This window comes from Phaenicophaeus curvirostris, chromosome 11, assembly GCF_032191515.1.
Source record: "Phaenicophaeus curvirostris isolate KB17595 chromosome 11, BPBGC_Pcur_1.0, whole genome shotgun sequence".
NCBI lineage: Eukaryota > Metazoa > Chordata > Aves > Cuculiformes > Cuculidae > Phaenicophaeus > Phaenicophaeus curvirostris.
In genome coordinates this window covers 22,760,269-22,772,757 of record NC_091402.1, presented here as the reverse complement: position 1 = coordinate 22,772,757, position 12,489 = coordinate 22,760,269, and the positions used below count along the sequence as shown (strand labels likewise).

The 12,489-nt window shown below is 56.3% G+C and overlaps 1 protein-coding gene across 1 annotated transcript in view; it reads right to left on the bottom strand.

Annotated features, from left to right (window-relative positions):
* Nucleotides 1–798: 798 nt before the first annotated feature.
* Nucleotides 799–12,489, bottom strand: part of DAG1 (dystroglycan 1) — a 46,054-nt gene continuing 34,363 nt past the window's right edge. Inside the window, exon 3 of the mRNA XM_069865948.1 lies at nt 799–3,675. Within this exon, the coding sequence (XP_069722049.1) occupies nt 1,267–3,675 (2,409 nt within the window). The 3' untranslated portion in view covers nt 799–1,266. The remainder of the gene's footprint in view (nt 3,676–12,489) is intronic.

Below are 12,489 nucleotides of genomic sequence, written 5' to 3'. Positions count from 1 at the left end.
TAGTAAAGTTAGATGTGAGGTCACCGGTTCAGTTGGACTTCCCAGTGCTGGCCGGGAAGCGGAGGAGCCGTCACAGCGTGGGGGCCGGTGACGCCCCTGGCACAGCCTGTGCCCGGCGCTCACCGATGACCAGGGAGGCCCTGGAGGTGCCGGCTGAGAGCAGCTGAACGGAGCCAGCAGGGGCCCAAGGGGCCAAGGGGCCAACAGCTCCTGGCTTGGACCAGCGGGAGCAGGGAAGGGATCGTCCCCCTGCACTCGGCGCTGGGGAGGTCGCACCTCGAACCCTGGGGTCAGCGTTGGGCCCTCGCTCCAAGAAGTGGAGCCGGAGGCGTCTGGAGGAGGGAACGGAGCTGGGGAAGGGTCTGGATCCCAGGGGCTCTGGGGCTGTTTAGCCTGGAGGAGGCTGAGGGGAGACCTCATCGCTCTCCGCAGCTCCTGGAGAGGAGGCTGGAACGAGGTGGGCGCTGGGCTCCTTTCCCAGGTAACCAGCGACAGGATGAGGGGAACCGGCCTCGAGTTGTGCCAGGGGAGGTTCAGATTGGAGATGAGGAAAAATTTCTTCACTGAAAGGGCTGTCAGGCCCCGTCAGAGGCTGCCCAGGGAGGTGGTGGAGTCCCCATCCCTGGAGGCGTTCGAAAGCCGGGCAGACGAGGTGCTCGGGGACGGTTCGGCAGTGGACAGGGTCGGGTGGGCTCAATCTCAAAGGTCTTTTCCAACCAAGCGGTTCTACGATTCTATGAGGAGCCCCCATCCCAGTCTAGATAAAAAGCAGATTAAATGTAAAAACTTAAACCATCATTTTCAGAAAGTCCCTTGAATTTAATCATTTTTAGGCTACCTCTCATGTTACTCCTGGAGCTAGACACACGTGAATAGAAAAAACAGTACAGTTAGTGTTAAAGGCAAACAGCGGAGACCCCGAGTGCTCCCCCAGTGCTGCCTGCGCCTCCCGGCCCCGACCCCGACCCCCTCCCCACCCCGGCCCCCGCCACCAGCCCAGCCACCGGGAAGGCGTGGTTTGAGCCGAGAATTTCTTTCTATGAATAAAATAAAACCAAAGCTTGTTAGGCAAAAATAAAAGGAGTGTCGTCCCCCCCCGCCTCCCCAAGTCCCGCGAGCACGCCGGTGCGGCGGGCGCCGCCGGGAGAACCTGCTGGGGAGCGGGCTGGGGGTCCGGGCGCCCGGCTGGCGAGGGGGCCGCCGGCCCACAGACAGCACCGGTGCGGAGCCGGGGGCCCCTTCTCCCCCCGAGAGCCTCCATGTTCATTAAGGGGGGACGTAGGGCGGCGGGGACCTGTACGGGGTCATGTTCTTGGGGCGGGAGCCTTTCCCCTCCATGGGTGCGGTGAACGGAGGGGGAGGCTGGTAGGGCGGCGCGTTGGGGTCCTCGTCCCGCAGCGGCGTGTACTCCCCGATGGTGTCCTGGTTGAGCGGCGTGGTCTCCGGCATGCTCTGGTTGGGGTACTCCGGCGGGGGCAGCGGGGCTTTCTCCTCCTGGAGGATGAGGGGCATGCTGGAGGACGGCGGAGGCTTGGAGTCGTCCAGCTCGTCGGCAAAGATGATGGGCACGCCTTTCTTTATGAAGGTGGCCTGGTCTTCGATGGTCAGCTTCCCTTTCCTCTTCTTGCGGTAGCAGATCATGGCGATGATGCCGGCCACGAGGAGGATGGCGGCCACCACCACGGCGGGGATGACCGTGTGCAGGTACACGTCGTCCTCGCTGCTCTTCTCGGGGTCTTTGCCCGCCGCCACCGTCGGCGTCGCCTCCGAGATCACCCTGCCGTCCTTCGTCACGGGGATGAACTGGATGTGCTTGCAGCTGCCAGAGCCGACCACCGACACGTTCAGAGGCTTGAACTCGGGCTGCAAGACATTGGAGAAGGCCGGGCTCGGCCCGCCGGAGTCATCCGCGATTTTTCTGCTCAAAGTCCGGATCTGCTCCCGGGGACAGGGCTCCAGGGGCAGCGTGTTGTTTGTCCACTCCACCACGATGGAGCCTTTGGCAATCTCCTGCACCGTGATGGTGCTGCTGTTCCTGTCGCCAAACGCCAGGGCCAGCTTCTTCACCAGCATGATCTTCTTATTGATGTCGTTCACCACCGCATTGTGGTCTCCTTCCAGCCTGGCCTTGAACTTCACCGGAGACTTGTCTCTGTGTGGGCGTTTGTGGACGTGGATTTCGAAAGCATCCACAGCGAAAAGCCCCCCTTTGTCAGTCGCGTACATGAAGTACTCGTGCTTCCCGATGTGGTTGTGGTCCGGCAGGCCGTACATGAGCTGGCTGGTGCTGTTGAACTGGACCCACGAATTCTCCTCGATCATCTGCTGCTCCTTCAGCTTCAAGGTCAGCTGCAGTTTGTCAGTGGTGGTATCTTCCTTGTCGTAGAAGGTATCTGACGGTATTTTAACCTCGAAGTAGGTGCCCTCCCACGCGTCAACCCTGTCGATGTGGTTTGTCAGCTTGGGTGGCTCATTCGGCTCCCAGGGCCGGGGGATCCCACTCGCCGTGGTGCGTACGCGGCTCGGCGGGGAGGCCGTCGTCAGCTTGGAGATGGGGGATCTGGTCGTGCTGGGAGGCTTCGTCGGACGGGGCGTTTTGGGCCTTCGAGTAGGCCTTCGCGTCGTCGCTGTGGAGGAATCTGTCGTGGACGGCGTGGCTGGCTTCAGCGTGGAGACTCTCGGTTTCTTGGTGGTAGTCGTGGGTGGTGTGATCACCGCCGTGGGCTCTACGTACCCAGGCATCGTGGGGCGGATGGGCACGGAGGCTGTGCCGGTGCCTTCTGCTACCCTGGTTGGCTGGATCGGCCCCAGAGTGGGCGTCTGCACAATGGGGCCCCTCGTTCTGATGGTGACCGTAGGCTTCCTCGGCAGCGGTATGGGCTCCCGGACAGGGGGGGCCGTCGTCTCCGTGGGAGGCGCGATGGCGGGTGACGTCGGGGTGGGGACAATCCTGGTAGGGGGCTCCTGCGTGGCGGTGGTGGGCGGCCCGATGGCGGTCAGGGGCGTCGGGGTGGCGTTGATCTGCCGCCGCATCCTCTTTGGGAGGTGAGGTTTCTTGTTAGCAATGTGCCAGCCAACCACAGGGTAGCCGAGGCGGGCAGACATGGTTCCTTCCTTTGCTGGAGTTTCCACCTTGCTGATGTTGGGGACACTGTTTTGGCTCAGAGAACATCCCAGTTTCCATGAGAGTAAGGCCCCATTTTCCACCACCTTCTTTGCATTTCCCGGTCCAGCCATGAAGGCCGACATGTCAAAGAGTCTGTTATTTACAACAGGAACCAACTTCATGTTATGAAGTTCCACTTCTGAGAAGCTTCTCATTCTGTTTAAGAGTTCAATCCTCTGCTTTGGTGTCATTTTTGTTAAGTCGGCGTCCAAAATGACCGTCAGGATAGTGACCGGCTCTTCCGAGCCACACACGAACGGCGCCGCGTTGCCCGTGTCTTGGACGGCCGCTCGCACCGACTGAGGCTCGTTGTGGTCTTCTTGGTGGACCTCAATGGAGAAGACGTTTGCAGTCTGCGGCACGTAGCTCCCGTTCGGGAAGGGCTGTAGCGTGGTCACTGAGATGTAGTGGACGCCCTTGTCCGTGTCCAGGGGCAGCCCTTCCAGGGAGCTGCTCTCCGCGTTCCAGTGTAACCAAGGAGGCAAGGAGTCCTTCCCAGCTTCGGAGATCTACCAAATAAGAGAGAGAAGAAGATGCTTTTAGCAATACAGCGTTAGGACAGGTTCTAGGAGGAATGATGCTGAATTTAAAGGTTTAAAGAAAAAATCCACAGCCTAACACCTGGGGAAAGAACACCCTGACCAGAGCGGCACAGCCCGCGTCTCCTTCTCCACAGGATGTCAAGGACAAGCTCTGCAGGGTGCACTGGTCCCAAAGGGATTAAGGAGCCACAGGAGGTCATCAGGTCCTGCAAAGGCTCCTTGCCTGCAGGTACAAGTGCAGCTGATCCCCAGGCACAGCGGAACCGCCTGGACTGCAGGGTGGAAGGGGTGACACTGCCAGCTCGGGGGCTGTGACATTTCCTGCCACTGTTGGTACCCCAGGGCGAGTAACTTGAGCTTTGCCACCTCCAGGACTCAGAGGCGCTGGGAAGGTGCCCTGGCTGGGCTTTCAGAGCTTGCCACGAGGCACTTCCCCTCCTCAGAGAGAACAGGACATTTTGGGCCCCACAGAGACAGGCTGAGCAGCCTGGTTGAGGCTCTGGGCTTGCTGCAGCCCAAAGCAGAGCCGCGCGCCTGCTGTCCTCCTGAAAATGTGCTGTGGTTATGCTGGAATTCTGTAAAACTCATACATATTTCATAATTTACCCAAATGCAAAGCTGGGTGAGGAGCTCTGCAAAGGAAGCCGTGTGCAAGGAACGCCCCTGTCTGGCAGCGGGCACAGGGATGGGGCTGGACTCGCCAGAGCTGCCCCGTGTGGGTCCTGCTGCCCCTGGCGTGGACAAAGAGCGATGCCCAGCGCCAGGCAGATGGCAAGTGGAGGGTCCAGGCAGCACCACTGGGGCCCCAGACTGTTCCCCACTGCAGGTTTTGGCACGCTGAAGGGTCTGGATGTGCAGCTCTGCAAGGATAACGTCAGACCCCAAAGTCTTTGGGGCCCTGAGCAACCTGGTCTAGGGGAAAGTGTCCCTGCTCATGGCAAGGGGGCTGGAATTGGATGCAACACCCTCACTGCTCTCTTCTGTGAAGGATCAGCCCTGCATTGGCCAGCCTGGACAAGCTGGAGAGCACATCACGAGATGCATGCTGGGTACAGTTTATAGAGCAGCGTTTAAAGCCGTTAGCACAGCTTTTTGTTAACTGCAATATCCGAGAGCAGGAAATTGAGATTCCTGCCTCCAGCAGCTGCAGAAAGGCTCCCCGTGGGCCCTGCGTCCCCGTGTATGCCACAACGGAGGCGCTGGGATGTGAATGTCCTAAGCACAGAATCACGGAAGGGTTTGGGTCAGAAGGTACCTCAAAGCCCATCCAGTTCCACCCTTTGCCACGGGCAGGGACACCTCCCACTGGCTCACGTTGCCAACGTCCTTCCCCTCGGCTTCGCTGCTCCCCGGTGCGCCTGGCAGACACCCGTGGGGTTCGGCAGGGCTGCCGCCTGCGCTCGCCCTCCCCCTGCAGCGAGAACAGGAGCTGCTTTTAGCCCAGCCGGCCCGAAGGAAACACATCCCTTACCTGAGCCGGGCACAGCAAGGCAGCCCCTTCTCCTGCAGGAACAAAGGACTGAATTGTCCTTCCTTGGCATCTCCTCCGCTGAGAGGGAGCAAAGACGGGGGCCCAGCCAGGAGAAGGGCTGACCCGCACTTGTGTTCCACAGTAATTCCATCACACCTCGAAAAGCGGAGATGCCAGGCCAGTGCCCAGCGTGATCCAGCATCTACGTTAGCAGGACCCAGACGGTGCCACTCGTTGTCTCCCTGAGCCAAAATCTGCTGCTAAGCTGCCCACGGGGAGGAGGAAAGGCAGGGCTGGGACAGGGGATGGAAACAGGAGCCAAGACAAAGCCGCAGCTGTACTGAGGCTCGCACAACCAAGAAGAGTAAAAACTTTAAAGTGAGTGTTCAAACACATGCTGAATGCGTGATTTTAGGCTACGTTTGGAACAAATCTTCCCCTCCCGTGCGCTCTGCAAAAGCCCTTACTGACAGGATCACACGCTCTGCACGGAGCCCTCCCGGGAGCCAGGCTGGCCGCTCTCGCTCCTCCCAGGCACCGCGCGGGACGTGCAAGAAGCGTTACCTTTAATCTTGTGGCACAAGGCGATTCCCTCTTCAATCACGTGTTTGATAGCCAAACTCCCTCAGGAACGGCGCCCAGCCCCACGTGCAAAAAGCAAGCGACGGAGGCACAGGCCAGCCTCGGTATTTCTGCTTGGAAAAGCATTTTTAACCCAGAGTTTACACGTGAGCGCAGGTTCTCAAGGGCCTGTGCTAGAAAACAAAACGGCAGCTGGGCAGATTCACAGCGAAACCAGGATTTCCTGAAAAACCAAACCAGGCCAGGCAACCTCTCACCAGGACAACTTGTCCTAGCAGGGATGCAACGGCTGCAAAACATTCACAGCCCCACTCAGACCTGATTTCAAAAGAGCTGAGCTCAGTCTGCTGCGTGCAGCCTGCCAGGAGACGCAGACCCAGGCTAAGGATTCTGCAAGAGGTGACCCAGAGAATCACATTTCTGTGTATTACGGCTACGAAACTCATGAAGGCGCCCGTGCCTCCCCTGGGAAATCTTGGGGAAGGCAATAAGTCCCAGGCGTTGGCCGCCACAGCTCTGCCTGGAACAGCTACTGCCCCGGCAGCAGAACCCACCCGTGTTCCCCTGACGGAAGAGCCCAGCGAGAGCAGAGGAGATGAGCAAAGCAGTTATTGGGCTGAATAAAAAGACTTGTTCCTAAACTGGAGAGAGATAGATTTAATGGACGGATCTATCTGTGGATAAGGAATTGGCTGAACGGTCGCACTCAGAGTTGTGGTCAACAATTCAGTGTCCAAATGGAGACCAAAAGGCTGTGAAGATGATCCGAGGGCTGGAGCACCTCTGCTCTGAGGACAGGCTGAGAGAGCTGGGGCTGCTGAGCCTGGAGCAGAGAGGTCCCTGGCTTGGAGTTCCCTTCCAGGCCAAATCATTCCATGATAAACGAACACTGACCCATGGAGCCCAGGAGAGCCCTGGACTCTGTTCCTGCAAAGCTTCCTTCAAATATTGCTTCACAGGGTGTTTGTTAAGGCTGCCCAGAGTTAATGATTTGGGATCTCTAATTTTCATGTTAAAAGGTTTCCCGGTTTCCTATGTGTGCAATAAATTTCAGCCTTCAGCCCCACCATTTCCCTCGCGGGCTCTGGTTTCAAAACAACTCTTCCGTTGCTCAAGAAAAAAAAGGCTGTCTTTGTTTTGCCATTATTTGAGATAACTGTAAATGATCGCTTATCGGCTAAAGGTTACACCAGCCTGGCAGGGCGCTGGAGACCAGTAAAAAAGTCAGCCCTGTGTGGTTTTCAGTACGGAGAGAGGCCCGGCTGGTTTGGAAGCCCCTGTTCACAGAGTCCTTTCAGACCTGTTATTTTTAGGCCAGCCAAGAGTGGTCAGCTCACGAAAGAAGATACCTTGGTTTGATTTGGTTTTCATTTAAACTTACATCTTAAAGCCCTGTAGCCAACAAGGCAAAGATAAGCAAGGGAGCAGCAAGCAAATCTGTTCCCGAGAGGGAATTCAGGCAAAATCTGCCTTCCTCCCTGCAAGAGAGCCCTCTAAGCCTCCAGGGAGTCCTCCTCCTTGCAAGGAATCCTCTGAAAAAGGAGACAGGGCAAAGCTCAGTCTGAGGAAAGGAAAGTTGTGTTTGCTCGGCATGTTGAGCAGGGAGGAACGGCAGCACGTGCCATGATTCCTGACAGAGTTTCAGGGAATCTTCAGCAGCCAGAGCTCCTCGGAGCTGCTGTGCCTTGGACAAGAGGCACAGGGACTCACGGACAAAACCAAGCTGCTTCAGGACATTTCATGCAGACAAATCTGCCCCTCCAGGTCTAAAAACAGCCCACAGATTCGACAGCTCTCAGAAGTACATCAGCCTCACTGACCCGAGTCTTCGTTACCAGGAGGAGCTCACCGCTGTGGCTCCGAGACGGAAAGCTTCACGGGAACAGCCAGTAATTGCTGCTTCCTCTGTGCATGGGGTAGGTCAGGATGGTTAAACTAACTTGCGTTTCAGCAGGTCCCAGCAAAGCCCTACAGAGCTTTCCTGCACGTCTCCATGCACAGAAGCTGTTGCTGTCGAAAAATCGAACCCTTCAGCTCGGAGAGCTGAGCTAAGAGAGCATGAGGCTTCAGAGGCTGCACCACAGGTCCTGGCCCTTGACTTCCAGCGCAAACCTCAGTCTCTGAAGGACCAGACAGCAAAGCTACTCCACAGAATCACAGAATGGTTTGGGTTGGAAGGGTCCTCAAAGCCCATCCAGTTCCACCCCTGCCACAGCAGGGACACCTCCCACTGAGGTTGCTCCAAGCCCCATCCAACCTGGCCTTGAACCCCTCCAGGGATGGGGCAGCCACCACTGCTCTGGGCAACCTGGGCCAGGGCCTCCCCACCCTCACAGTGAACATTTTCTTCCTAATGTTTAATCTAAACCTTCCCCCTTCCAATTTAAAGTTGTTCCCCCTCATCCTATAAAACCAGGCCATTGGAAAAAGCCCTTCCCCAGCTTTCCTGGAGCCCCTTTCCGTACTGGAAGCTGCTCTAGGGTCTCCTCACAGCCTTCTCTTCTCCTGGCTCAACAATCCCATCTCTCCCAGCCTGTCCTTGTACGGGACGTGCTCCAGCCCTTGGATCATCTCCGTGGCCTCCTCTGGACTCACTCCAACAGCTCCACGTCCTCCCTGCGCTGAGGACTCCAGCACTGGATCCAGTGCTCCAGGTGAGGTCTCCCCAGAGCAGAGCAGAGGGGCAGAATCCCCTCCCTCACCCCACTGCTCCCACTGCTTAGGATCCACCCCAGGACACGGCTGGTTTCTGGGATGTGAGCGCACGTCGCTGGCTCATGCCAAGCCTTTCAACCCCCAGCGCCCCAAGTCCTTCTCCGCAAGGCCGCTCTCAATCACGCCGACCCTCAGCCTGTATTGAAACTGCTTCTTGAAATAGCTCTTCTACTTTTATGTGCTCATGAAACCCAAATGAGAAGTTTACGTGCCGGCTGCTGATCTGCATTTTCGAGCGGGCAAGCAAAGCCTCACGCACAGCCAGCCCCCCCTCCTTTGTGGACGCAAGCACAGGGCTGCGCTGCGCGGTGCAGCCCGCCCGAGAGCTGTGCTTTGTCTCACCAGCATCTTTACAGTCAGTAAAATGGCTTCACAAGGGTGCAGGCTAACACCCAGCCCATGCCACCCTCGCATACTCCTCCCGTGACGGCTTCTCTTCCAGCTGCGCCTCTGCGCTGGCTATAAGGGCGCCATTCAGCGTCCCACTCTGCCTGGGCAAGGGAACACAACAGCTGTTTCACTGGGAGGTCACTACAAAACATTGAGTGTCCCAAGAAATCCTCCTTTCATCGCTCCATGCGAGCAGCTTGGAAGGATTTGTTTAGCCTTATTGTTGGAGCGGGAAGGCGCAGCCCGCCCGCGCCGGGGCTGGGGTCACCACGGGCTGCCCACACCCCGCTTTCTCCCTTGTTCGGGGGGTGAGCGCGGGGCAGGAAAAGCCTCAAACGGCTTAAAAAAAAAGTTAAGTCGGGTGCTTCTTTCAGCACAACTTTTTATAAGCGAAAGGCCAAAGGGAAGTGAAAATACCACACAGCGGGGATGCCAAGTGCTGGGGGTTTAGTGCTGCTGTCGCACAGCTAACCAGCTCTGGCAATTTATTCCTGCCATCAGCACATTGCTGGAAAGCTGGCATTGAGGAGCGGCCAGCCAGATCCCCAGGTCAGCTCCTCGCAGGGTCCTCACCGTGGCGTTCCTCAGCCTCCCCGGATGCACAGGGCAGCGGCCCGTAACAGCAGGACAAAACAAGGAACTTCCCGGCCCGCCTGAAAAAGCTGGTTTATAATTAGACTGAGTCACATTTTCCACTCCTCCAAGCTTGTTACCGAAAATGCCAAACTCTCTGACTTGGTCTCACTGCAGGAAAAAGATAAGCAGCCCCCTCGGCCCCCCAGCAGAAATCTTATCAGCTCATCTTATCGCTATGATTGCAACGTGGCAGCCAAGCAAAGCCCTGCCCGAGAAGCCTCACACCTGGACCTGTTCCAGGCTCTGCCATTTACTCCAGCCCATAAACAGCTGCTGCCGCTGCACCTTCGTGTCAGTCAAAGCCCAAGGAAGCTGGGAACACAGGGGCGAAGGGGAGCTCAAAGGCTCCGACACAGAGAGCCTTTTAAGATACCCACCTTGATGACACACCCCCTCTTTGCTTGCCTTCCTCCTTGAAAAAAAATCACATTCAGTTAAAATTCTTTGAAATAAGGATGACTGCAAGACAAAACCAAACCCAAACCACAGTATTTTGGGTTTTCCTTCCCCAAGACTGAGTGTGTCCTGGTTGCAGCACAACCCCAGCAGCAGGCACTCAATGTCAGGACTCCTGCAGCCCAGCCTCTGCCGATCCTGTCCTTAGAACAAGGTCCCAGAAATCTGACGAGAGTAAAGCCGCTCAATAAAACCTGTTTCAACAGACAGCAAATAGAACAACCATTGGAAAATCAGGCTCTGGCTTGGAAAGCAAGGCTCCTTCCTGCCCAGATTAACATCCAGCGCTCCGACAGCCCCACAAACCTGCTGCAGCGCATCCATCAGCTACACGAGTTAATTCAGCTGTTCTAATCCCTTCCCACCAGCTATGCTCGCACACAGCACAGCTCCTTGGGGCCCCATATGCGTTCTGTCCCTCTTCCAGACAAGCCCTGGTGAGACCGCGCACTTCCAAAGGAACAATAAAACAGGAGCCAAGACACAGCCAGGAACGGGAAGGCTGAGCCGTGCACACCTGAGAGCTTCTCCTTAGCATCGGCTGGTGAACCTGAGCAGATCTGCTCCGTGTCCATCCCGTACCTAAGGACGAAGGCCGGTCAGCAGCTTTATGCACCTTCAAGGGTGCTGCAGGAACTCACTGTCTGGCGCAGGACGTGCCTGGAGAGCAGCGCACACCCGTTTCTCTCCCTTCAGCACACTTTACAGACCTGCCTTTAAGCAAATGCCATTAAACTGCTCCCCTTCACACCCTGCGGGCTACGCAGTTAGGACACCGGGCTGTGCCAGGGCTCAGGCACCTCATGGGGTGGAAACAATTGGATATATCCCTGCATCCCAAGGGGAAGGAGCAGCTATTACCAGAGCAATGCCGGTTAGAGGCCGATGCTCAGATCCACGAGCAGTGCCCGGTGTTTCTGCAGAGGCGCCGGCAGCCCCAATGTCTCCTGTTCACTGCGCCCAGCCTAGAGGAACACGATCGCAGCCCCTGCTCCCAAAGCCCTTCTTGCAGAATGGGAGACACCAGATCTTTCTACAGCAGTTTCGCCCCAAGCTGGATCGACACCCTGCACAGAGGATGGAGGTATCACCACCAAAACGCCCCCCGTCACGTGGCCAAGGCCAGTGTCCAAGGCAAAGGCAAGCGTGGAAAAGCAACTGTAGGATGTATCAAAGTTATTTATAGAAAAGGAACTTTTGATGCCATTATAGGACGCTCTGGTACAATTTCAACTGGAGTATTTTGTGTAGCTATGGTCACGCGAGCAAAAGAAAAATCAACTCAAGCTAGAAGAGGTGCAGAAAAGAGCAGCAAAGATAGGGAGAGGAAAAGAAAGCTTATTTTATGGAAAAGCCTAAACAGGCTGGCTTGCTAAACCAAATACAGTCAGGGCAGGGAAATACGCCTGTCACTCATAAATACAGAAAGGAAGTAAAGATTATGAAGGTAGAGTTGATTCAAGCTAAAGGGCAGCACATATAAATATTTCTAGCCATCTCTAAATTTAGGCTAGAAGCTGTGTTTTTAATCAGAGCAGCCAGTTTCTGGAGCAGCTTCAAAAAGAAGTGGCAGGAACAGGAAATCCACCTGGTCTAAGCGTGAGCTGCTCTTCAACAACAGGACACAGCTGAGAGGTGATGGGTCAGACTCCACAGAGTCCCTGGCGGAGCTGTGTAAGGGGATCGGATGGTGGTGAGGGTACCAGCACCAACGACCCCGGTTACCCTGCTCCTGGCCAGTGTCTGCCAGGACCTCGTGGGATCCTGCACGCCTTCGTGCTACCTGGTTGCAGGGCAAGAGCTACCTGGCTGTAGGGCAAGAGCTCTGTGTGATATGTGGAGAGCTCATGTTTTAACCAAACTCCGAGTTAAGGATGCGGATGTTCAACCAAACTCCCCCGTCCCTGGAGGTGTTCCAGGCCAGGCTGGATGGGGCTTGGAGGCCCTGATCCCTGGGAGGTGTCCCTGCCCATGGCAGGGGTGGAACTGGATGGGCTTTGAGGTCCCTTCCAACCTGAACCATTCCATGATTCTATGATTCTAAACGTACCAAGGTTTTGGTGTCAAACTCAGCAGGAAGTGCTGTGAGGTGCCAAGGTGCTGTTAACCGTTTTTGGAAGGCACAAGTTCTCATTTCCAAGACACCTTCAGACACCAGGAGTGCAATCTTGCGACAAGAAGCCTTGCTGTAGGGAGGAAGCTCCAGGACAGCATCTACACTGAACTGCCACCAAATTCAAGAGCTGAAACCCTTGCCCATTGCAGCTGCCCTTCGGAGGACACATTACTGACCGACCACGGCGAGATGAGGGGCTGCTGACTGCCAGCCATGACTCAGAGTGGCCACAAAGCCCTGCTGCCAGCTAGCTCCGAACAACACGGAAAAGAGACTGAAATTAAGACACAAAGGAGATGTTTTTTTTAGTATTTTTCTGTGTGCCCACCTTCGTATTGTGAGGGTGTTAGAATAAACTTGGGTTTGCGCTGAACCATCAGATCCCAGCTTGGGGGTGGCAGAGTTCCCAGGAGCA